Source organism: Danio rerio, chromosome 9 (genome assembly GCF_052040795.2).
Source record: "Danio rerio strain M-AB ecotype USA chromosome 9, GRCz13ab, whole genome shotgun sequence".
Lineage (NCBI taxonomy): Eukaryota > Metazoa > Chordata > Actinopteri > Cypriniformes > Danionidae > Danio > Danio rerio.
The window spans coordinates 50,490,937-50,517,280 of NC_141029.1; the positions used below are offsets into that span (position 1 = coordinate 50,490,937).

The window sequence follows — 26,344 nt, forward strand, 5'->3', positions numbered from 1 at the left end:
CAGTACTGGTGAATTAGGCTAAATTGTCCGTAGTGTATGAGTGTGTGTATATGTTTCCCAGAGATGGGTTGCGGCTGGAAGGGCATCCGCTGCGTAAAAACTTGCTGGATAAGTTGGCGGTTCATTCCGCTGTGGCGACCCCGGATTAATAAAGGGACTAAGCCGACAAGAAAATGAAATGAATGAAATGTATAATAATTTTGCCCTCAAATGCATATATATGCAACAAGAAATTAATGTAAATATACATTTTACTGTATACTGAATATAAATAACCCATTTTTTAATCCATATTGCCCAGCCCTACAGTAAACATCTCTCTTAATGGTTGTGTTAGCATGTCCCCAGAATACTGTGCATCTTCAAGCATGTCTATTCTTTGGATTCTTATTGATTCCCACCCTCTCTGCCTTGCTGTAGATCAGGAGAGCTGCTCTGACAATAATGCGGGCTGCACTCACGGCTGCATCCAGGGCCCGTTCGGAGCCCAGTGCACGTGTCCCATGGGCTTCCAGCTGAGCAATGACTCGAAGACGTGTGAGGACATTGATGAATGTCACCCGCCGGGCGTCTGCAGCCAACACTGCTTCAACGAGAGAGGCTCCTTCCGCTGCCACTGTCAGGATGGATACACGCTGGAGGCGGACGCACGCACATGCAAAGCCTCAGGTTTGTGCTTTCTCATTTCTGACAGATATTAGTGGTTATGGACAAGCTCCAAAGGCCAACTTCACCTCTCAGGTTACCACAGATAAGACACAATTACACATACACTACTGGTCCAAAGATTTTCAAATGTTTTGAAATAAGCTCTCCAATGCTGTGTTTAATTGATCAGAAGTACAGTGAAAATTGTGTAATTCGTCACCACAGAATTATAAGGTTCTATCTGACATTTTTGTCAAAATCGAGTTATTGACATATTCTTATTAAATGACAGCTTATTTACATTATGTGATGTGTTTTTTTTAAGTTGTTTAAATTTTAAGACTGTTTAATTAAAAAACAAAAACAGTTTATCTACAAAGTTGAACTCTATCTTGGCTCTGTAAGGTTCTTTCTGTGAGCTAATCAGCATTTTTAATGCAAACACGAGGACCAATCAGGATCAGCTATCTTTGTCATTTTGCCAGACTGCTCCGTTGACAGTGGGAAAGACCAGAAAGAAACCCAAAAATTGTTGGCTAAATAATGCCGCATCACACAAATTGATCTGTGTGTAAATGTGATGATTTAGAAGCATTTTTTGACATTGAGATTAAATGTTACGTTTTACACTGTTAAAATAGAAACAAAATATTTAAAAAAATGTATATATTAAATGTGAAATATTTTTATTTGTGTATATATAGACAATGAAACACTTTACAGTGTTTATTAAACTCATTTGCTCATAGTCTGTTTTCTTTAAAAGTCTTTAAATTTAATATTAAGTCTTAAGGGCATTAAGGGCAAATACTTAATTTAATTTATGGGGCATATAATTCAATAAATATAGCATAAAATTCAATAAATATAATTCAATAATTTATATAAAGCATAAAGTTTAATAATTATGACCATATTAATTACATAAAATGAACATCGACACTGGATAAAATATTTAACACAGTAAAAATAAGTAAAAATATTCATCCTAATACATTAAATAAATGTTATAGAAAGCACAAATTTTAACTTTCTCAAGCATCAACATATTGTTACAACACCAAATTATATATATTTGGATTGTATTTTTTTGAAAAGCAATTCTTCAATGAATAATCTACAAGACAGAACCTTATAATTCCAAGTGAAAAATGGCTTTTCAGAATGAGAAGCTTCTATCTGCATTTACAGTGTTTTTTACTCCAATTTGCAAATGTAAGAGAACTTTGATAATTTACATTTAGAGTACCTTTAGGGTCTCTGTCATGTTAATGTATGAAAGAGAACTGTTACACACATATTGTTTTGTTATATGGAATGCAAAATCTTTGAAGCTCAATATTTCAAAATAATTTCAAGAGTTCACACTTAGCTGATGATTTATAAAAGCATGTTTGGCCCGCTGTCCCGGGAGAGAGCCCCGAGCTCAAGGGCTCCTCGAGCCCGAGGCTTCCTCCCGTTGGCAGAGCGAGAGGGGAGCCTGAGCTCGGTGGATCTTAGAACTCCCTTGCTGCGGTAGCTAAGGGAACACAAGGGGTTAGATAAAGCTTGATTATTATGTATGTTAAATGTCTTTGGATGGTTGGAGGAAACCGAAGAACCCGGGGAAACCCATGTGGACACGGGGATAATATACAAACTCCTCACAGAAACACCCACCAGTGCTGTTGAACCAGGGCTGGCAGTGTTCTTGCTGTGGAGCTCACAGTGCTAACCACTGGGCTGCCGTGCCGCCCAATCAGAGGTAAAGGAGTAGAATAGGGGAGGAGGGGGGCTTCTTCCGAAAGAAGATAAAGTGAACTGAAAACGTTCGAGGTTACTAAAGTAACCCTTCGTTCCCCGAGGAGGGGAACGGAAGCACTATAAGTGGATTTGATTTGTAAAATCCACGCATTGGGAGGTTCGGTTCAGAAGCTACTCGTCTGAAAGAGTATTGAACGGGCCAATTAAGAATGAATTGGCAGCGCAAGCCTGCGCAGGTGAGCGGCATAAGCAATCAACTGAGTATATAAGCTCACCTGGCGCCAGCAGACGCTATCCTTTTTAAGCTGAAGAGACTTTCAACAGCTAAGGGACAGTCATTATGGCGACGGAGTATAGTGCTTCCGTTCCCCTCCTCGGGGAACGAAGGGTTACTTTAGTAACCTCGAACGTTCCCCTTCGGGGGGAACTTCAGCACTATAAGTGGATTTGATTTGTAAAATCCACGCATTGGGAGCCCATTGAAAGCGCCATAATGACTGCACCTTACCAACACCCCCGATGAGGAGATAGTCAAGCAAGCGTGACGCACCCGCATCATGGGGGGCGCGGTCCTCCAACGTGTCCCTGGCCCTAATTTATCCTACTTCAACAGAAGTTTTACGGATTTAGATATATTTTTTGGGAAGTCGAGAGCATCTAGATAATTCTAGGAAATACGACAGTACGTTGGGAAGCGTGCAATCCCGATAGGGAGGACGCTGCGGAGGCCATCCGTTACCCGAGGGGGGATAGATGGCAGAATTTACATATGGACTAGCCCTAAAAAGGGGGAGTACGCATAGCAAAAGAGTGGTTAGCGGGGAGGGAAGACACGGGTCCGCCCAGGGGGGGGACTTAACCGTGGCGGAATAAGCATATGGGATCGCCTAGTGGGGATCACGCATAGCAGGCACCTTTACCCAAAACGCGGGCTGACCAGCGGGCAGACCTACAACGTAGTGGGCCAGCAAGTGACTCCTCCGCTGAGTCAGTGCTGGGGGCCACGGAGGAATCTGCAGGGCTCACCTGACGGGGAACTTTACTGACAGATAAAAAGGCGCACGTATCTCCGTGTTAGGGAAAATGGCGCAGCAAGCGTGTTTCAACACCCTACCGAATTGTTTCCTCAATCACCAAGGGTTACCTAATACCCTTGAGGAAACCGGCTCCACTCGCAGATTGTAAAACCTTGCAAATGTGTTGGGTGTCACCCAGCCCGCAGCTCTACAGATGTCTGTTAGAGGGGCGCCGCGTGCGCGCGCTCGAGAGGATGCGAAACTCCGAGTGGAGTGCGCACGCGCTCTCGGGGGACGCGGCTCATCTCGGCTCTGATAGTGAAAGAAAGGCATCCACAATCTAGTGGGAACTTATTTCGGTACGGCACTTCCCTGCTGCCGACCGTTATAACAGACGAAGAGCTGCTCAGATGATCTAAACTCTGAGTGCGGTCCGGATAATACGCAAAACGCGAACTGGACAATAAAGAAGGGCTGGGTCTGCCTCCTCCGAGGGCAGCGCTTGCAGGCTCACTACCTCGTATTAAAACGGAGTGGTAGGAACCTTGGGCACATATCGCGGGCGGGGTCTCAGGACGTGAGAGAAGCCAGCCCAATTACAGGCACGAGTCACTGACCGAAAAATGCCTCCGGGTCCCCGACCCTCTAATCGATATCAACGCGACCAGCAGAGCTGTCTTCAGGGACAGAAAGATACTGAGTCGAGGATCGAAGGGATCTGACGCGGCTTGTGTAGCGAGGGCGAGATCCTAAGAGGGCATGAGAGGGGGCGGGATGGATTAATTCGCTTAGCGCCCCTGAGGAACCGGATGATGAGGTTATGCGTTCCCACGGTGCTGCCAGCCACCGCGTTATGAGAGCGGAGATGGCAGCCACGTAACCTTGAGTGTGGAGGGCGACAGCCTGCTCTCCAGCTTCTCTCGGCGTAAAGAAAGCACAACGCTGATCTGGCAAATTACGGGGGTCTTCTCAGCGAGAGACACACCATTCAGTGAATAGACTCCACGTCAGGGCATAGGCGCGCTCGGGGAGGGGGCTCTAGCCCGAGTGACGGTATTAGCCACCGCAATCGGAGGTTACCTAAGTCTTCCTCGCGTCTAAAATCTCTTCAAAGATCGGCGAGGGTGCCAGGTGGTGCCCTGTCCCTGAGAGAGTAGGTGCTCTCTCGAAGGGACTGCCAGGGGAGGGCTATCGCGAGGGAGAGCTCTGACATCCCGGTCCGGTTGAGCCAGAGGGGCGCAACCAGCAACCTGTTCCTCGTCCTCTTCCTGACCTTGCACAGTAACTGTGCGAGCAGGCTCACTGGGGGAAACGCGTATTTGCGCGTGCACCGAGGCCAGCTGTAAGCCAGTGCATCCGTGCCGAGAGCACTCGGTCAGGGAAAGAACAACTAGCAATGAGCGATCTCGGGGGAAGCAACAGATCGATCTGGGCTTCCCCGAATCGCGCCCATATCAGCTGAACAGACTCGGGGTGGAGTCTCCATTCTCCAGGACGCAAGGCTGCCGTGAGAGCGCATCGGCTGCACGGTTGAGCTTGCCTTAATATGAATGGTGTGCAGCGATTTCAGCCGCGGATGACTCCAGAGGAGCAGACGGCGGGCGAGCTGAGACATGCGGCGAGAGCGCATACCCCCTATACGGCTGATATACGCCACCGCCGCCGTACTGTCCGTCCTGACCAGCACGTGTTGCCGCTCCAGCACCGGAAAAAAACGGTGGAGAGCGAGGAACACTGCCAACAGCTCCAGGCGATATGCCAATGCAACTGGGTACCTTTCCACAGGTCCGCAGCCGCATGCCCGCAACGCACAGCCCCCCAGCCCGTGTTGGAAGTGTCTGCTGAAACGACAACAAGACTGGACGCCTGTTCTAGAGACACCCAAGTCTGTAGGAACGAGGGGTCGCTCCAAGGGCTGAGGGCGCGGCGACACAGCGCAGTAACAGAGACTCGGTGTGCGCGCGCGTGCCATGCGCGTCTGGGGACTCGATCGTGAAGCCAGTGCTGAAGTGGTCTCATATAGAATAATCCGAGCGGCATGAAGCGGCTGCGGATGCCATATGCCCCAGGAGCCTCTGAAATAGTTTCAGTGGGACCACTATTTTACTGTCGAGCTCTCTCAGACAGTACAGCATCAGCTGAGCGCGCTCTCCGGAGAGGCGCGCTGCCATGGTGACCGAGTCCAGCTCCAGCCCGAGAGAAGAGATCCTCTGCACGGGGGCGAGTTTGCTCTTTTCTCGGTTGACCTGAAACCCCCACAGGTGGAAGTGCCAGAGCACTTTGTCTCTGTGCATAATCAACTGCTCTGAGAGAGGGCAAAAATCAGCCAGTCGAAAAGAAATTGAGTATGCAGATGCCCGCGAGCCGAAGGGGCGCTGAGGCACCCTCCGCGGGCTTGGTGAGGACCCGCGGAGGCAGAGAGAGCCCGAAGGGGAGGGCTTTGTATTGCCAAGCTCGACCTTCAAACGCAAACCGCAGAAACTGTCGGTGGCGAGGAAGAGTGGAGACATGGAAATACGCGTCCATCAGGTCTAATGCTGCAGACCAACCCAGAGGACGAACGCACCGGAGGATGCGCTTCTGCGTGAGCATTCTGAACGGCAGCTTGTGCAGGCAGCGGTTCAAAACGCGCAGATCTAGGATTGGCCGTGACCCACCGCTCTTTTGGGCACGATGAAGCGTGGGCTGTAAAACCCGCTCTCCATCTCGGCTGGAGGGAGCGGCTCGATTGCATCCTTCGCCAGGAGGACAGCAATCTCCTCTCGCAAGACAGGGGCGGACAGGGGGCTGACCCTGGTGAATACACACCCGTGACTTGGGGGGCCGTTTCGCGAACTGAATCGCATAGCCGAGTCTGATTGTGCGTATGAGCCACCGCGAAGAGCTGGCCCGCGCTAACCAGGCAGGCAGAGCTCTCGCTAATGGACTCATCGCTACAATCGCTGACGTACCAGCAGTGGGGCAGCGCGGAGTGGGTGTGCTGATCCGGGAAGCTCGCGGGTCCCACGGAAAAGCTGGAGGTGAGATATTTGCTCTCACTCCAAACCCGAGCTCCGGAGGGGAGGCTCGAGGGGTGGGAGAAAGGAGACCGTCCTCCCAGCGCTCGTGAGCCACTGGCGAAACGCACCGAATCTGCAAGCTAGAAAGCATAGCGTCCCAGACTGGCAGATTTCGGGCTGTCACATCTGGGGAAGTGAAAAGTGCCCTTTCATAATGTTTTCATGGCAGTAAAAAGTGCCGTTGGAAATGGGGCCCCGCCCTCCAGCGGGGAAAGAGCAAGTTCCCTCTTCTCCAGATGGCCTGTCCCAGGGGCGCTTCGCGGTCCGTTGCCGGACTTAGCGGCGTTCTGGGCAGGGGGGCTGCCTGCTTCCGAGGTGCCCGACGCGCTCGCTTCGCCTGAGGCGTGTGCGGGGGCGGAGCAGCTCTCGTAGGCGGGCGCCTTCGGCGAGGAGCAGGTATGAATGGCACGGCGGGCGGAGCGGGCTACGGACCGCCGATAAGACATCACCCACCAACTGCTCTCTCACCGCCTTGAATTCCTGGGTGAATTCACAGACAGTGTCGCCGAACCTGGCTGGGGATATGGGGAAGTCAAGAAAGCGGACTTTGTCGACTTTGCGCATATCAGCCAGGGGTGGCGCTCCTGGACCACTAATGTGGACATCGTCCTCCCCAACGCACACGCAGCGGACTCAGTAGTCCGAAGAGCTAAGTCGGCGGCGGTGCGAAGCTCGTAAGCCTGGGTTGGACCCACCCTCGTGCAGCTCGGCCAGCGCCTGCGCTTGGTAGCGCTGGTAGGTGGCTATCGCATGCAAGGCGGAAGCAGCCTGGCCCGCAGCTATGTAAGCTCTAGCTCCGAGGGAGGTAGATAACTTACAGGCTTTGGATGGGAGACGAGGCGGATCCCGCCAAGAAGAGGCGCCGCGCGGATTTACCGCCATCGCGCACTCAACCTGAGGAATCGCCACATACCCCCTGGCTGTTTCACCGTCAAGAGTGGTTAGGGTGGAGGAACACGCAGCACGAGCAGAAAAAAGTGCTTTACAAGACCGCGTGAACCTACTGTGCACCTCCGGGAAGAAGGGAACGCCCCTCTAGTCGGTCCGGCCGCGGAGCTGGGGGATAAACCATCTCCAACCCACGGCCGAAGCAGCCCGGGAAAGCACGGCTAACATGTCCGTTTCAGGATCCGTAGTGACAGCGCTCACCAGCCCGAAGGGGGCGAGCGGGTCTGGATCATCATCGGACAATGAAAGCCCACCCTCCGATGCCGCGGTTGACATCTGGTCTCCGGTGTCATCGGGCGTAAGGGCTACCATCTGTTAGACGGATCGCTTCCCCCGCCCGAAGCTTGGATGGAGCGCTTAGAGGAGCGGGAGGTCCGCGGGCCCGTGGGCGACGGATTATCTCTCGCTGAAACCCTCAGATCTGCCCGAGTGCCCGCTGCAGAGCAGGGGACAACTGGGGTGGTTCACCCTTTTGCAAAGGCTAACCGCGATCTTGCGCAACAGTCATGGCATCGCAATGACGACATGAACTGCCCGCGAGCAGCGCATTAACATGCTGGACCCCCAGACATGTAACGCAGTGCCCGCGCCCATCATCCGAGGACAGGAAACCACCGCATCCAGAAACGCACAGTCGGAGCGCCGTCCTGATAAGGACGTGCTGCACGACTGTGTTGCTCTTTCTGTGAAGTTTGCAACTTTATACGCACCGCTCTGGAGGACCGGACCCAAAGAACGCCAGGCAAGGGAGAAACCCAGCTCGACCGTCTGCCACTGCGTGTACACACTCTGGACCGGGAGAATGCTCTCGTTCGCTCAGAATCGCTGGTCACAGCAGGAGGAACCCTCATCGACTCGATCAGAAAGTCTCTGAAGCGAAAAGGATAGCGTCTGCTGGCGCCAGGTGAGCTTATATACTCAGTTGATTGCTTATGCCGCTCACCTGCGCAGGCTTGCGCTGCCAATTCATTCTTAATTGGCCCGTTCAATACTCTTTCAGACGAGTAGCTTCTGAACCGAACCTCCCAATGCGTGGATTTTACAAATCAAATCCACTTATAGTGCTGAAGTTCCCCCCGAAGGGGAACTGTGGCTATTTATAGTAGCTTAGGGCTCATATGATTGTAAGATAGTGATTAGCAAATGCGAGACCGGCCGTGATAAATCATAAGCACGTGATCCTCTCGAAATTAGTTTATGAATAAACTTCACTTAGAAGGCAGTTAGAACCTTATAATTCTAAGGTGACAAATTGTCAAATATTATTGCAAATTAAAATAACATTTGGTCCCACTTCTTATTTAATAATTTAATACCTATTAAATATACTTATTATTATGTTAAGAATGTCTTGCAGAACACTTCTGCTGCTCTTGAGTTGGAATACGGGTAGGGTTAGGGACAAGTTTTGTGGTATAGGTAGGTTTAAGGGTGGGTTAAGATGTGAGGGATGTAATAACATGCAGGTATTTAATTAATCAAAGTACAATGTAAACACATGAATTTACACGATAAACAGGGCTTTACATTAACACCCGCCAACCCGACAAATGCAGGTAGATTTCAGCTCTGGCGGGTTAGACAGACACCTCCACTAGCCACTTTGGCTGGTTGGAAATCATTTTTAATTTGTAGTTTTTTTAAAAGCAGGGTTCAACAATAAGCATAGCCCAATATTCGTGCAAGTGTGATATTAGGATCGAGAAGCAGCACGACTGACAAAAATAACTATATGTTCGCTCGAGCAAAAGAATGGTGAATACAGAGTGAAAGCATGATCACTCGCATGTGATGTGATGCACGCGACTGTTAAAAAGCATGTGTACGCTCCCAGCAGATGCCCTTTCAGCTGCAACCCAGCACTGAGAAACATCCATACACACTCATTCACACACACTCATACACTATAGCCAATTTAGTTTATTCAGTTCACCTATAGCGCATGTCTTTGGACTGTGGGGGAAACCGGAGCACCCAGAGGAAACCCACGCGAATGCTGGGAGAACATGCAAACTCCACACAAAAATGGCAGCTGACCCAGCCGGTACTCGAAGCAGCAACATTCTTGCTGCAAGGTGACAGTGCTAACCACTGAGCCACCATGCCACCCAGTTTATTAAATAACATATTTTATTTACTCATTTTTACTGTATTTTCTGAGCTACTAATATAGTTTTTATGTGTAGTTTGTATACATATTTCAGTTTTAGTTTATGATCTCTGACAAATGAGTGGACTGAAGCCATGCTCGGGCTCCGGAAGCTAAAATAGACCCGGTCTGTTTTGGCTTCTCGGATTACCCCAGATAAGACAAATAACATATATGTCAGTCAGAAACTTTCTTTTGGGGTAATTAGGCGGTAATCACCAAACAAAGGCTTGTTTATAAGCTCTGCCTCTAACAAGAGCCCATTCCCTTCAGATAGCCTGCTGAAAAATGCTGTCATCCGATATATCTCGTCTTCTTTCTCAATGTTTTCTCTATCCTTCTGTTTGGCCACGTTAGAGACATCGCACATACTTTTATAAGTGAGAGCTGATGCATGAAGAACGTTTGGATTAGCTTCGAGTCCTGTCAAAGTTATTTGATGTATCTTGAGATATGCACGATCATTGTTTTGAAATCTAATCAGATACTGGCATAAAATATGAGGCATGAAATGTGCACACTCTGGGATGTTTTCTTTATTTGTGAGTCTTTTGTCTATAAAGCTTATCATTCTGCATGAATGATAAATATAAATTATGATTTTGTCCAGTAAATAGTTTTTTCAGTTTATTACAAATATTTAAATTAATGGATTTGGATAGCTAATGAAAGAAAAGCTTTAATTATGTGTCAGGAGTGTGGACATAACCCAGACGCAGATCAGCAATAAATAGAAGCTTTATTAATTAAGAACAAAAAATTGGACTCTGAGCCCAGATAACAGCAAACAGGGCTGGAGATAACAAAAAACCCATGGTAGGGTAATTAGTCATTTTAAGTAGGGATGGCTGATGTGAAACTGACGTTTTGACAGCGTTGAGAAGCGCAAGTGTTTCGAAACACTGCACCGAATCATGATCCGAAACACTCAAGTCACGTGACTAAAGTGTTTCGAAGACCTGGTCACGTGACTAAAGCGATTCAAAGCATCGATCAGTTTTGAAGCGTTTCGAGACCTGGCGAATTTGCATTTGACTGCCAGGGTCAGAAAAATCTTCTGGAGTCAGATTTGAGTTTCAATAGTCATGTCAAAGCAGTAAGTAAATCAGCATACTATCATCTCATAAACATTGCAAGAATTAGATGCTTTGTTTCCAATGAAATTAGAGAAACTTGTTCATGCTTTTATCAGCAGTAGGGTGGATTACTGTAACGGCCTCCTCACTGGCCTTCCCAAAAAGACAGTCAGACAGTTGCAGCTTATCCAGAACGCTGCGGCCAGGATTCTGACTAGAACCAGGAAATCAGATCACATCACACCAGTCCTTAGGTCTTTACACTGTCTCCCAGTTACATTCAGAATAAAGTGATTTTATTAGAGCATCAAATGGCACTGGAGGCTAGAGTCTTAAAAATCAGCACAGAAATACATTAAATTTGATCATAAATTTCTATTTAAAATCTTGATTAAAAGAACATAAAGTAATTATTATTAAATTGTAATAATATTTATTTCTCAATCCAACAGGATCTCGAGAGGCCTTGCTCTTAGTGGCCAGTCGGAATCAGATTATATCCGACGACATCCTCGCCCAGCCCAACGCTATTCGCTCTCTAGTGCGAGACGGACGTAACATCGTAGCGGTGGATTTCGACTCAGTCACTGAGCGTATTTACTGGTCTGACACCACGCAGGACAGGATATGGAGTGCTCACAAAAACGGGACTGACCGCACAGTGGTGAGCATCACAAATGACACCTCTACAGTCAACATTAGCATCATCACACTGAAATATCATGTGTCTGCCCTGACAGATCTTTGACAGCGGAGTGACCGTCACTGAGAGTCTTGCCGTCGACTGGGTTGGCAGAAACCTGTACTGGACTGACTACATTCTGGAGACCATTGAGGTGTCCAAACTGGATGGCTCCCACAGAACGGTGCTGATCAGTGAAAATGTGACGAACCCAAGGGGTCTGGTAGTGGACCCTAGAAACAAGTAAGACTTGCTGCTTTTCAACAGTCTGCTATGTGGCTCTAAAGGCCATTTTTTGGGCTCTATCATACTGTACACTCAGCGCAATGTGGCGCCAGGCTCTGTGCAAGTGTTTTTGCTAGTATCATTTCCACGTCCTCCACCACACTGTTTAAATAGCAAATGCATTTATGCTCACTTGTGTGCTCATACACCCATAAGGTGGTCTGAAAAGAAGGTGTGTTGAGGCACATTGTTGACGTGCTGCTATTTTGAAGCAACTGAAATAGACCACGCCATTGACCGACTAAAAGCTGCTCTAAAGTCAAAGGTTCATGATTTTTTTGTTAATTAAATAGTGCGTTAGCGATAGCGGGTCCAAAATGCACATACACATTGCTTATTGTACACAGGGATGTGCACCAGCACAAACATTTGTATAAAACGTGTAAGGATTGTAATGTACAGGATAATTATTGTCTACATATACAAAAAATCTGCTACCTCTTCACATTTTTGAGTGGGGGGAAGGGGTGGTGGTGTTGCTTGGACGTTATGCCTAAAACAAACCCAGAACTCATTAGGAGAAGAAAGGAAGGACAACATTTTTAGATCCTGCGCTGGAACCATTTTCCCCAAATAGCAAAAGTGGATTTGAACATATTCTTAAGTGTACCTGCATTGTGCACTTTAGACCATGCATTTAGATTTAGATCATTAAAGGGCCATGAAAAACCCTTGTTTCAGCTGGTTGTTTTAACACCTCTAGTTTGGAAAAAGTGAGGAAAGTGGGTAAGTCCACCTTCATTTAGGTGTGCATGTCGGGGGAGGGAAAGAGGGAAGGGTTTGCATAAAAATGTAAGTTTTCCGTTCGAACATGCACTCATTTTTTATTGAATTACTTGGTCAATTCTTAATTTGTCGACTTTAACTGCACGTTGGCACTTTCACTTTCATTTAGGAACATTTTTTGCCACCTGTGAAAAACGAGATATTGGATACAGGAACTGCAGGAAGAGTGTAGTTTTAATGGATTGTTTAATACAGCAAGCCTTATGAGAGAAAAAAAAAACCCTCTACGTTTCTCGTAACTTAGATGCACTCAGCAAATAGTGTCAGACAGTCGTGTGTGTGTAGACAATCATAATAGTTTGATTGCGGTGTTTACATGTTTACACTCAGAGTGCAGCATTTACAGCAGATCTTTCAATCCATAATATTGTAGCGATATTAACGTGCTGTAAACTAAGTAACTTAATCATTTTTACTAAGGTCTGTCTTTAAACACTGAAAGAGTACTGCTGACTATACGAACTTTGCCTCTAAATAAACATAAACAAAGACTATTCATCATACACTTACCAAAACTATAGAGACAGGACAATCAACACAAACTGGAACCGCATCTTTAAAAAAAAAAAAGACTAGCGGCAAATCCGAATTTCACCATTTCCAAATTCGAAAAGCTCTCGGGTTAAAAAAGATCCTTACAAACGTATTTTTGTCACATGTTAGCAGACCACTATAATCCACACGTGAGTCCAGCTGCACTCTCATAGCAGGAAAACAAAACCTTTGTTGCTGTACAACACAACTCTGACGACCCCTGTCTCCTAAAATCCTTCTACTTCCACTTGTTGTCTTCAAAGCTATCATGCAAATGAATGAAGTTGCGCCTCATTCATAACAGAGCGCGATGATTGATTCGAACCAAGTCTTTCTCATGAATTAATGATGATAACTTAAAGACGTCACGTTGTACTCGCCGGTACAGACAGCCAGTCTACATGCTAGTATTCACACAAGGATCACATGACCATGACATAGCTTCTAAATTACTTTCAAACTGGATGAACGAATTTGCTCGAATTGACGCAAAAACAACCCGTTTTTTGTGAAATATATGTATCCTAATAGTGTTTTTAGCAGCGTGGGACACATATATGACTGTCAACATCTCATAAATGTGTTTTGTGACCCTTTAAAATAGAGTCCATTATGTTAAAAAGCAGGGTTGTTATAATCCAACATGGGGTCGAATATGGACAGAGACAACTATTGTGCTAAAAAGTACCATTTAAATGCAAAAAATAAAAAAATGAACCCAACGTTGTGAATGTGGATGTACTTTTATGTGAACGTACTAAAATAATTCTCTACAATGTACCAAATCTGAAAGGCTCTTATATTTATTTCAGCACTCACCTGATGTTTTGGACTGACTGGGGCAGAAATCCTCGTATTGAGAGAGCCAGTATGGATGGAAAGTTAAGGACCACAATCATCAGCAACAAACTCTACTGGCCCAATGGATTGACGATTGACTACCCCAACAGTCTACTATACTTCGCTGACGCTTATCTAGACTTTATAGACTACTGCGATTACGATGGAAAGAACCGAAAACAAGTACTGGCCAGTGATTTGGTGAGACCTTTTGTTTAATACAAAATACAACTTTTGTGTTTACATGTAATGCTCTATACAACGGGTATTTCTTGCCTTGATAATTTATTTATTTATTTATTTTTGTTAGAATATCCATAAATTAAGATGCACATTAACATCCACAAAGAAAAGTTTTTTTGAAAATGATCTAAATTAAGTGATTTCTGACAGAACTTTAAAATAGCGTTGCATTCATTAACGTATGTAAAATACTTTAGGCGAGTGGTCACCAAACTTGAGGGCTGGTGTACTGCACCATATTATTTTAGCATAATATTTTAGCTCCAACCCTAATCAAATGCACCTGAACAAGCTAATCAAAGTCCTACTGGGTATACTTGAAACATCCAGGCAGGTGTGTTGAGGCAAGTTGGAGCTAAACCCTGCAGGGACACCGGCCCTCCAGGACCAGGATTGGTGACCCCTGCTTTAGACTCTTAACATATTTAACAATTGTGTTTTCATATTTGCAAGAAGTATGCTTCTGTTTTAACTATCCTGCTTGTTTTTTTTTTTTTTTACTCAATCACCATTTGAATAAATAAAACACTTCTTGTTTCTCAATGGAAAGGTACTGCAACATCCCCACGCAATTACCATTTTTGAGGATTTTGTCTATTGGACCGACAGATACGTCAACCGCGTGATCCGGGCCAACAAGTGGCACGGACAGAACCAGTCGGTGATGCTGTATAATCTGCCCCAGCCAATGGGTCTGGTGGCACTTCACCCTGCTAGACAGCCAGCAGGTACCACACTTTAAAAACTACGTGTGTGTGCTTTAAAAAAAACGCATTAGAACATTTTACAGAGGTATTTCTTTCTTTATTTAATCTTAGTCTAACGCTTTTCAGAGTGTGAATTGTCTCAGACAAACCTGTTAGGTGCTAAAAACTTTGTCAATCCAAGAATAACATCTTTTATAATAACTGTCACCATTGAATCATGAACAATACATCCAAGAACATGTTAAAGGGGTCCTATTGTGCCCTTTTTTTTTTTTACATGATTAATATATGCCTTGAGTGTTTCCAGTTTCAGCTCAAAGTACCCCAAGATACAATTAATATACCATGCTTTAAATCAGGGCCGGAGTGGGACTTTTTTTCAGCCCTGGAGTTTCAAGCCTCAGACCGGCCCACCTCAGTTCACCACTGACTATATTAAAATAAGGTCATTTCCAATTCAGTTTCTAATTACACTATTACGTCTTTTTTTGAGAAAACAGCTCTTTAAGAACTTCAAATGTTCAACAACCCTTACAGTATTATATCTTAACAATAAAAATGAAAAAAAAAAAATTGTTACTTAGACAAGGACCGAACCCAGGTTGGCCGCGTCATAAACTAACGTACTAACCACTGTATCACAACAACTGTATGATGAATGGTGACTTATTTAGTTATATCATCATTAACCTGCAGGCTGCATCCTGCTCACGAGGCTACGAGAAAATAGATAAAAAGAGCAGAGCTGCGGTAAACTAATGAATAAGAAGGCTGTGGTCATGTAAATAAATAAATAATTTTTAAAAAGTGTGACTGCTGAGAGCAACAGATTCTGGAACTAGGGACACCGGCCCTCGCGGCCAAAAAACGGACCGGCCCACCGGGAATTCTCCCGGTCCTCCCGATTAGCCAATCCGGGCCTGCTTTAAATCCAATTGCATTTTTTTTTCATGCTTCTGTTTAAATGCAACTGAGCTGCTGACCTTGCCCCCTTTTCAGAAGAGGGTGGAGCCTTTAAATCATGTGTTTTAAAGTCTTGTCAGTTTAAACTCCTGATATTTGGCTTTCTGAGAGAGGAAACCGACACACTATAAAAAATGTGATGACAAAAATTCAACACAATAATTATTAATAAATAAATTAAGTTTCAACAATTTTTTTTTAAGTTATACAAAGTTTAACTTTAGTTTGTTTGACTGTTGGGATGACTAGAAAAGTTTTTACAGTGCAGAAGTTTAATTTCATCTGTCAAATGTTCATAAGATTTTTTATCAGAAATTGTTATAAAGATCTGTGAAGCTGCATGCAGCAACAACACTTTACTAACATAACTCAGTCCAGCTGTGTCCCCTTTTGAGTGGTTAAATCTAGGATATTGAAGACATTTAACCTCTTAAGGCCCAAGCTATTTTTTCATATGCATTTTTTTTATTTCTCTTTGCTATTTGGGCTTATTGGAACCTAATTAGAATAAAACCTAAGTATCATCTTTTGATATGATGTACTTTTAGAGAAATATTACATCCATATATATGCACTCGTGGTCAGAATTTCCATAAAACACAATAAAGTCACCTTTGTATAATAGTGTAAGTTTTATTTCAGCCTTGATTTTTTGCTGACTGTTTTTATTGCACTAATAACACATACACACATATTTTTAGAACATGTTTTGACTATCAGTAAAAACTTTTTTTTTGGCCCATTTTGGACAGTTAAAATAGTGTTTGGGACATTTCATATGCTGCAAAACAGTTGCAGGATGACACTGAATGTCTGTAAAAAAAAAATAAAACAAAAGACATAAGAGCTGAAATGTGAGGTCCACGTATGTGTCCACTAAGAAGGCTAAGGGAGTTCAGAAACAATGTTACTGATATAGGGATTAATTTGGCTGTAAATGTTTTGCTGCTAAATGTTACGCTCAAACAGCAACATTACACAGTAAATAATGTGTAAAAAGCATAATAGGACCCTTTTAGGAATTTTGTTGTCATCTTCCTACAGGTTATAACCCATGTGATCCTCATTCAAGCCCCTGCACTCATATCTGCCTGCTGTCAGCAGTCGGTCCCAGGTTTTACTCCTGTGCCTGTCCGTCTGGCTGGACTCTCGCCGCTGACCAGTTCACATGTGCTAGAGGTATGAGATACATCCATCTATATTGGTTTTTATAGGCCAATGCTGAATTCCAGACTATTTAATGATAGCCAGTGAGATCCACTATACATTTAAGCAACAAATTTTGCATCAATCAGAAATGTCTGATTTCCTCAGTCTATGTTTAATCCAAAGTTAGAATATTACATAAATAATTAGCAAATCAAATAAAAATGCAAATAAATAATAAAAAAGGTCACACGTTATTTTGATGGTCCGTTTGTTGAATTTAAGTTACATTGCATCCACATGCCAGATAATTCTCATTAGATTATTAGTAGACTGTTGGTGTTAGTGTAAGTTAGGGTTGGGGTTAGTGTAAGTTGATATGTACTCGCAAAGTTTCTTATAGTCAGTTACAGTAGGTGAGAGTTCAAAGTGACTATTACCGCCGCGTCTTATACCGCCGCCGTTTGAAATAACTGCCGCTCTGTTTTTAGTATATGACAGCAGCTTGTGAATGAGCCGCCAGGGGGCGCAAAGGGACGGGATGCGAACGGACAGAAATAGCCTTTACAGCAGCTTTAAATATGCTACTGTGCTTGTAAATGAGATTAAACAATAAGTCAAAGCATTATAATTCCTTCATTAATCATTTAAAATTTGTTAACACACTTTATTGTAAACTTTTTAAGTGCAAAGAGGACTAGTTTTGGAAAATAGAATTGAAGAAATAAAAGACAACTAACATGAAAGCACAAACATTCAGTACAAATAAGTAGTCTTAAATAAATAAATAAAGCAGTCTTTTAGCCTAAATATAGAGAGATGTTCAGTGTTTGCTATTTTGATAGGACTAAGACAAGACATTTTCATTTATGTTTTTATTTCTGTTTTTGTTTTAATTTTCGTTGTTGATTATATTTTACTATCTTATTTTATGTCTCAACAATTGTACATAATAATAAACGAATAATGAAAACTAATTAATAATGAAATTAGGCCTAAATAAATTATTTATTTAAAGATATTGCGGCGAAACACTGAGAAACGGTCAGGGGCATGGTCTAAAGAGCTTAAGTTGAATGCTGCTTCATCAAAAGCAAATAAATAAATAAATAAATAAATTGACCTACCTTAAGGAGATCACTGAAAGTATAATAAAACAAATTTTGCCGCAGGACATAACATAAATTAAGTCTCGCAGGTTTATCTTTAATAATTTAGTTTCAGTTCAGTTTTTTTTTTTTTTTTTCCAAAACGTCAATGTTCTCCTTTAAAGAAGCTATAACTGTTGTTTTGTTTTTTAATTAATGGCTCAGTATGTTTGGTATTTTAATTTCAATTTCAGTCACCTTGCATATGCGTGTGAAATATAATGCCGCATAACCGCGAAAAAAGAAGAAAAAGCTGTCAGTTAGACCTAATTCATCAAAATGAACTGTAATAAAATACAGCATGTAGGCTATGTTAATACTGGCAGAATGTGAACAAACTCAAGGTAAGGCTAAGATATGTGCTTGCTTTTTTAATGCATTTAAAAAGATTTGCGGCTACTATGGTGTATAATAATGTTTTTTCTTCCTTTTTTGTATGGTAAAGGACAATGCACATTGTTATTGATGTAAACTTAGACTAAAACTTACCATTGATAAATGTGACCTAGCCTACTTCAAGCAGATAACTTAAAGTATAATAAAAATAATTTTGCCACAGGACATAAATAAAGTCCCGCAAGTTTAGTTTTAATAATTTGGTTTCAGTTTTGTTCAGTTTTTTTTTCTCAAAACATCTGTTTTTCTTTAAAGTAAAATTGTTGTTTTTTGTTGTTGTTGTTTTACTTGTAATGGCTCTCTCTCTCTCTCTCTCTCTCTCTCTCTCTCTCTCATATATATATATATATGTAATTATTTAATAATATATAATTATAAATATATTCTTAATAAACTTCCCAGCCACAAATATTGAAGAACACAACTTGTATTAAAACTGGGCGGGGATTAGAAAGAATACGATGCTTGTTATATAATTTAAAATGTTATTCCTCTTGTTCAATTTCTGCATGCATATTTTTTCACCCGCTACTCTGCCAGGAACTTCGCCGCTGGAGAGCACCTTCAAAAATCTCAATCTCATGGCTCATTCTTCACAAATATAGAATTAAAATAATGGCGCGATAGGTTTATTGTGCATCCCGCGGGTGCAACCAACAAGAGTTGTGCATTTTAGTTTAACTTTTTGAGCGTTAAAAGCAGTTCTGTGTTAGTTTTTATTTAAATATATCAAGCCGAAACTAAACAGCGCATTCTCTCCGCCTCCTCGTTCATAACCAGCCACGCACTGCTGAAGCAGGCAATAGAGACACTCCGTAATTCATAATCTTAGCTGATGTTTCGGAGTCGAAAGAATATATTAAAGAGAAATGTTCTTTTAACAGTCCCGATATGTTTAATCTTTTTTTTCTGTCATTTCTCTTCAGCAAATTATATTTTTTTAAAGCTGCTTGATTCTTTTAAAACCGAAAGCAGAGCCCGGCAATTGGTGTTTTTCCATAAGATACGCTTTGTGAAGTTTTTAATGAGTTTTTAAATAGTTTTATTCTATTCAAAGCAGCACCTATATGCCAATTTATCCTAAAAACGCGGCATAGGAGCCATGCATGTCATGTGTCACATAACTGCATTTTCCTACGCGTGCGCGATCAATTTCTGATCCTTTTGCATAAAGGTTTTTAATCAAAAACAGGTCATTTGATTACTTTCGATGTGCTAAAATATTTGTTAGACGAATGTTATTTTAAAAAAAGCATATGCACGTATTACAATTGTAAAATAGTCTAAAATGCATGGTCTGATCAGAAATAAAGGAAATTAGTTATATTTCATTATTTAATGCATAAAATAGGCTAGTCTTTTTATAAATTGAGTTGAATTGAATTGAATTGAATTGATTTGAAACTTTTAATTGCATTTTTACGTCCTGTAAATAATAAAAGTTGCATCAGATTGATGAAAACGAATCTTAATACCTGCAAACAGGGCCACAGTTACTTCTTTTTTCACTGACTGGCATGAATGGCAAACGCGTCAGAAAAAAACTGCTGAATCTGCGCGAATATTTGGTTAACTTATAAAACAAATGTCTGGTTTAGTGATGTTAGTAATGCATAGAAAAATGCAAAGCAGAATTCTCCTAAGCTCATTAACCCATGCACTGATGACAGCGAGGGAATCACTGGCCCACCATTTTATTTATTAAAGGTATTATTTCACTGACCTGAACATAACCATTTATAATATAATTAATAACCTATCGTCTAAAGCAGGCAACACTCTATTCAGCTATGTTCTGTGTTTTTACATATATTCGTTTTGGCGAATGCTTGGAGCGTAATATAGATATTTTAAATAACACATTAAGTTCAGTTGTTGTGCATAGAAACATTCATTTTCATAAGGCCCCATATTTAATGCGGTTTCGTTTTTAAACGCATAGGTTTTGTTAAGCCATCTTTTTTGGATTTTTGGATTTTGTGTATTCATGTTTATGAAAAACACTTAAAGAGTGGAGACCCCTTCCCCCTATTCATAACCAAAAGCTTGTCTGTTAGGTGTTAATGGGCATCAGTGAGGCTGAAATCATGTCGCGTTTTCACTTTCGGGCTAGTAGCTTGCAGCATGACACGCAAACCCTGCCCCCAGAACGTCCCCGGAATTAGATGTTGCATATTGTATCTGTGATCTTAAGGAAAGTGTTAAGTAGACTATTTAAGCACAGAGCGAGTAATAAAACAGCATATATTGCGTTGCGCTCAGCAGCTTTTCACTAATAAAGCTCTTCATGTAAATTTCATTTTTCAATTTTAGCGCGTCATATAAAAACATCAATGCTTGTTTGGGGACACAGAACACACTTATTTTTGTAGTTTCCCCTGATCCGTTTTTAAAGTGGCACTGCACATTTAGTTAACTGAAAAAAAGGTCGCAGTTCATGCGTTCACTCACCCCAAAAATGCTCTGTTTGCATGATTTGATTATTATCATCGTATCCTAAATAAATAATAAATAAATAAATAATATTTTAAACCTTCTCTGGTGTTTACTGTTTTTAGAGAATATATAAAATCTTTTTTTTTTAACAAAGCCTTTGTAAAATTGCTTTGTTTAATATGGCTTTAAAGGTTTCATTTATGTAGGCTATAAAGGCCTACCTTGTTGCTTTTGCTTGTTTTATAATGGTTTATTTATTTCATGCGATTTTATTATATCAGATATTTGTAATTCTTTAAATTATATTTCAATATGGCTTAGGCTATTTTATAAAGATATGACACTTGTTTTAAGTCTACAAAAGGGTACACGTAAAGTTTTATGTCTTTCTGTTTTATTCATATTGTGTATTATCTGCAAAATAAATAACAAAAAGAAAGAAGCTGCTCGCAGCTTACCAGAGCTGTGATGGGAGCGCTCATTTGCTCAACCTCTCACACACACATATATGCAGGCATATAAACACGCACAAACACACCGTTTAAACTTGACAAAAACTCTCGAAAACCTTTAGTCTGCTGTGTCTTTAATATGGTGTAAAGATTATTATGCGTTATTGAAACATCCAGGGGGACGCAGCAAAGACTTATAAATTAAAATTGTATTTAAACACTTATAAATTAAAATTGTATTATTTTATGCAACAGCCTTACATTTAAAACGGAAACATAACGGTTTTATAATCAAAAAGACCTCTCAACCCATAAGGCTAGATGTTTTCTTTCCCTTATTTATTAATTTATTTGTTCATGTGCGCATGTAACTCGTGTGCCTTCGGAAAACTAGTATAATGACGGCAAGCCATCTTTCCCAGACTTGGGGCAAAGTCCGCCTCTCCTTTCACTTCGCCCCCCAAAGCCCCAGCTGGCCCTCCTGGCATCCTCTGCGTAAAACATATGCTGGATAAGTTGACGGTTCATTTCGCTGTGGCAATTACAGACTTATAAAGGGACTAAGCCGAAAAGAAAATGAATGAAAGAATGAATTAATAATAATAATAATAATAATAATAATAATAATAATAATAAAATAAGGTAATGATCTTTACACAGATGCCGCGTACGTGGCATTTTTTATTTTTAGAGATGGTTCATTTGAATTGCCTCTGCCACTTCCCCCACCTCAAACCTGAAAGTTGCAGAGAGAACTATAGCCTATTTACACCTTAGCCTCAATAGCAACAGTTCATAGCCCATTTACACCAAGACAGCGCAAGTTTAGCGGAAGAATGTCAAATCAGAATCACGCAGATGAAGCACACCAGCTACTACTATCATGAAACTATTAAAATGGCATTGGCATAACTTTATTTATTTTCAGCAGCTTTTTTCGCTCAACAGAAATGCGGCGTTGGGAAGCATTTAATAAATAAAAGCAGGGTTAATAGTGACGTGATTCAAATGATGGATCTGCGACAGAGAAACTATAGGGGTTTTGGGAAACACTCACTACTATATCCCCCCCCCCCCAAACTATGCATATTCAGCGCAAGTTACTGTACGGCTTTGTTTGGGAAAGCACAGGTCCGCTGGTGCCGCGCGCCTCTTTCTCTGGGCCGAAGCGAGATGATTTTAAAAATATTAAAGATATAGATTAATTAATTATTCAGCAAAATTGACATTTATTTCATATTTCACTATGCATTTCATCTGATAGGCTAATCTTTATAGCTTAATTAAACACATATTGTCAAAACCCACACATGTATGAAAATGAAAATGGCATTTGTTATTATTAGACTCCGATTTGTTATTTGTTGCCTAGGCTATTTTCACATTTGAGGTGCTTTATTGGCATGACAAATAACTGTACATTCTTATTGCCTAAGCAGTGCAGCGTCACTGCGTACAAAGACAGTGCAAAAAGGGCAGTAGAGCAAACAATTATGGATATAACATATAATAAAGAAAATAAAATAAAAAAATTGAATAATAAAAATAAAAATAGAATCATGATAAAGGTAATGATAGTAGCCTATTATCAAAAGTAAGTCCATAAATAAAGAGTTCGAGTATTTGTGTGTTGGAGACAGTGGAGCGGGTATTGTTAGTTGAACGCACAACGCGCTCTGTGCTGGACTTTACACCTGCTTTGATCTGGTGCAGGCATAAATGCGCATGCGGTGGAGGCGCACTCTAAACTCACACTGGAGAAAACTGGACTAGTGGATATCACAAAGACACGCAGTTTAATTTATTTCATGTTTTGCTTAACTAATTCTTTGAATAAAACTATTGAGCTATAAAGGGGAAAAACGCAGAAGAAATTTCCCGTTACATTAATTTTAGCACAGCTGCCATTCATTTTCACATTAGTTTTTGAGTTAGGGATTAATATTAAAGTAGCCTAGTAAAAATGTCTATACTATAAATAATATTATAATTTATTATATCCATTATTATTATTATTATTATTATTATTATTATTATTATTATTATTATTATTATTTTAATTATTATTATTAAGCTATACAATTGACAAAACGCAGAACAAAATATTTGCTTTCATTTTGGCATAGCTAAAGCACACGTTTACAGTTATGTAAAAAAAACATCCCCTTCTACAGCAGCAGTCAATTTAGGACACTTAAAAATGTCTTTTGCGTTTAAAGATGATCGACCTGCGAAGTTATGTTTACAGTGTTGTAAAAAAAAAGGTAGGCTATTTAGTGCGTGTGGATTTACCGCGGATCCACCTCTTGCGCTGCAGGCTATATAATATAGGTAGACATGGCTTTCTGTTTGGCTACACTAATGCCTAAAAATGTAACTAAGTAACACATTAATTTTAGAAACTATTTTTAAATGGCATTTAACATTTAAATTTATTTTTTTATTTAATGTAACATTTAAATATAATTTAATTTAAAACATTTATTTTTTCCTCGCTGATTTTGGTTGAGTAATAAAGCGTGATGACTCAGATGATCTAGTTTAGCTTGCATGTGTGGGCGTATTTTGACGTCTTTACCTAAAACTTTACACATTTATAATGTTTAAAATAAAACGGAAAGAAATAAAGAGACTAACATAATTTAAACCACTTGTTTGGTGCTTAACATTATCTTTCTGCATTAATGTAAACGGTATCGTTGCCTTCATTAATAAAATCGGTAATAGCAAAACTGCATATTATTATTACTATAAAAAGTAGGACTATATCGGTAATGCAAAGTAATGAATTAATAAATAGCCTAAATAAAAGGAACAAGAAAGGACCAAATTCAGTCGTCAAGTAAAATGGGATTGCGCCCTTGCGCCCTCATGATATCCTGCCGCCGGGCCTGCTATAGCGAAACTTTATTGTTTGAGAAGAAACAAAAGCGGAAACTGTGGATGAAAACCTGGCTGGGAAGATGGTGACAACATGAATTTTCTGTTCTTCAACGAGAAAAAAAATCGCAGACAGGACACAATGACGCCGTTTATTATACAACGCAGGTCGTGTTTACGATCATTAATATTAACAACTAATATTACTATCATATCAATAACTCCTCTTGCTTTAGACTTTACCTTTTAGAGCTTGTTCTTGTTGGCGCAATATAAGTTTATTGCATGTATAGGGTACGAATCAGATTATGAAGAATGATTAAGAGCATGCTTTTCCTTCATTGCATCCTTTCCGTAAGGTGTTTTATTTATTTTTTTATTTAATTTATTTATTTATAATTTTTTTAAATAATGATGACAATATTTACTGTCTAAACATTCCTCGGTATACTACCAACAAATTACGCCCCTGTACCCAAGTAGCCTACCTAAGTTAATTTACATTTCATGTAAAATTAAGAAATAAAAAAAGACCAAAGTATTATGCTAAATATTCGTACAAACGAACATGTTTGTTTTTTAACTTTCGTTGATAAAACAACACAATACAGCCTATAGTTAAATATTAAATAACTTTAACTGCTTGAAACAGTAAACGTTACATTTTAGAAACTTCTCAAATACTAATCAATAATAATATAAATAGTAACGAAGAACAAAAATATTAGCCTATAGGCTTGTAACAACATAAGTCAGATGTTGGGAAAAAAACTGCGTCTCTCTGCCTTTTTTTCTATTCATATTTTAAATTATTTGCCAGAAAAACTAACATGTTGACTTTGTTCGGTTTAAGCGGAGACTTATTTGAGATTACAATGTTTCCAGCAGCACTGAGACTGTGTGCCTGTAGCCCATACAGATACTTTTTCGCAACCGTGGCAAAGAGAGTATCTTGCTCCGCCACCTGCATTTCTCGGAAACCAGCTCTACATTGTGGATCGGCGCGTTCTCAACTACCAAATATGCTGCTCCATTTCTCATCAACGTCTACTATTTATCAGTTTCTCTTTTGTATTTGCCCATTTTTGAAAAGGCCTCTCTACCATACCTGGCTGACTAGCTGGGCATTTGCGTTCAGTAGATGACACCGGAGCTGGCTCCGCATGTCATGGCTGGGTGACATTACCACAGATGGCTATGGAGGTTCGACGTGTTTGTCCATTTAACACTTATTTTTCTAAACAAGCCCTACAAATAGCTTCATCCTAATTATTGATTCGCCTTACTCGTTCGCCACGAATCCAAAATGTTTCCAGATTGGCGATGTAATATAAGTTTTCCAGCAAGGTTCATGGCTGAACTTGAACTTGCTGTATCACGTCTAAGTTAACGTTATGTTCATAAATGTATAGGCTATTTGGCAACAAAACAGAAAATGCGTGTTCTAGAGTGATTGTCGTCACGGTGACCGTCACAGCCCTTACATATGAGATTGCATACATTTGCATACATGTTTTAAGCTATAAAATGAAAGCCTCAGTTTGGTGCGGAGTTATTATTATACAAAAATCAAGAAAATCTTTGGATTTGTTTGATTCGTAGATTGTAGGCTATTTTAAAAGCTGATATTATATAAGAACTATTAATAACTGTAATTTTCAAAAAATAAAAAAATAAATAAAAAGGTTTGTTGGTTGTAGCCCACCCTAAATCATCAACAGCTTATGAAGTTTATGAAGCGGCTCCATACAACACAGAGGTGATCTGCATCAGCGCTGGTTATTGTCAACACTGAGTGAAATTGTGACGAGAAATATCCTTCTTTCATTTTGCTTCTTTGGCAAAATGTGTCTGTAGAAACGTGTGTTTGCATGTGTTACCATCCCAAAAGTTAACAAATATTTGTTGTACATTTAGGGGCCGATCACAAAGCGCACGCCTTTAGGTTGCAAAAACGCGCGACGTACCGCGCTTCCTTTTATGGTTGACAAGAAAAAAAGAAGCCTCTTTTGTATGTCACTAGAAAACGACTGAATCAGCTGGTGTGCGCGAGTCGAGTTGCTGTCGATGTTATAATTGTAATTTTAATAATATTGTGATATTTAAGATTTATAAATACAGCTCTGGATAACTTGAAACAGCGACCACAAGTCTCTCCTCAGTCTTTAAAAGTTTATCGTACTCACATTGACAACCCAAACCCCGCT

At 41.1% G+C, this 26,344-nt stretch overlaps 1 protein-coding gene across 7 annotated transcripts in view; it reads left to right on the plus strand.

Annotated features, from left to right (window-relative positions):
* Positions 1 to 26,344, plus strand: part of lrp2a (low density lipoprotein receptor-related protein 2a) — a 271,802-nt gene that overhangs the window by 121,870 nt on the left and 123,588 nt on the right. For all 7 annotated transcript variants that reach the window (NM_001194987.3, XM_087266935.1, XM_087266934.1 and 4 more), the window contains 6 exon segments: positions 421 to 669; positions 11,092 to 11,303; positions 11,380 to 11,564; positions 13,739 to 13,967; positions 14,560 to 14,737; positions 16,724 to 16,858. In NM_001194987.3, the coding sequence (NP_001181916.3) occupies positions 421 to 669; positions 11,092 to 11,303; positions 11,380 to 11,564; positions 13,739 to 13,967; positions 14,560 to 14,737; positions 16,724 to 16,858 (1,188 nt within the window).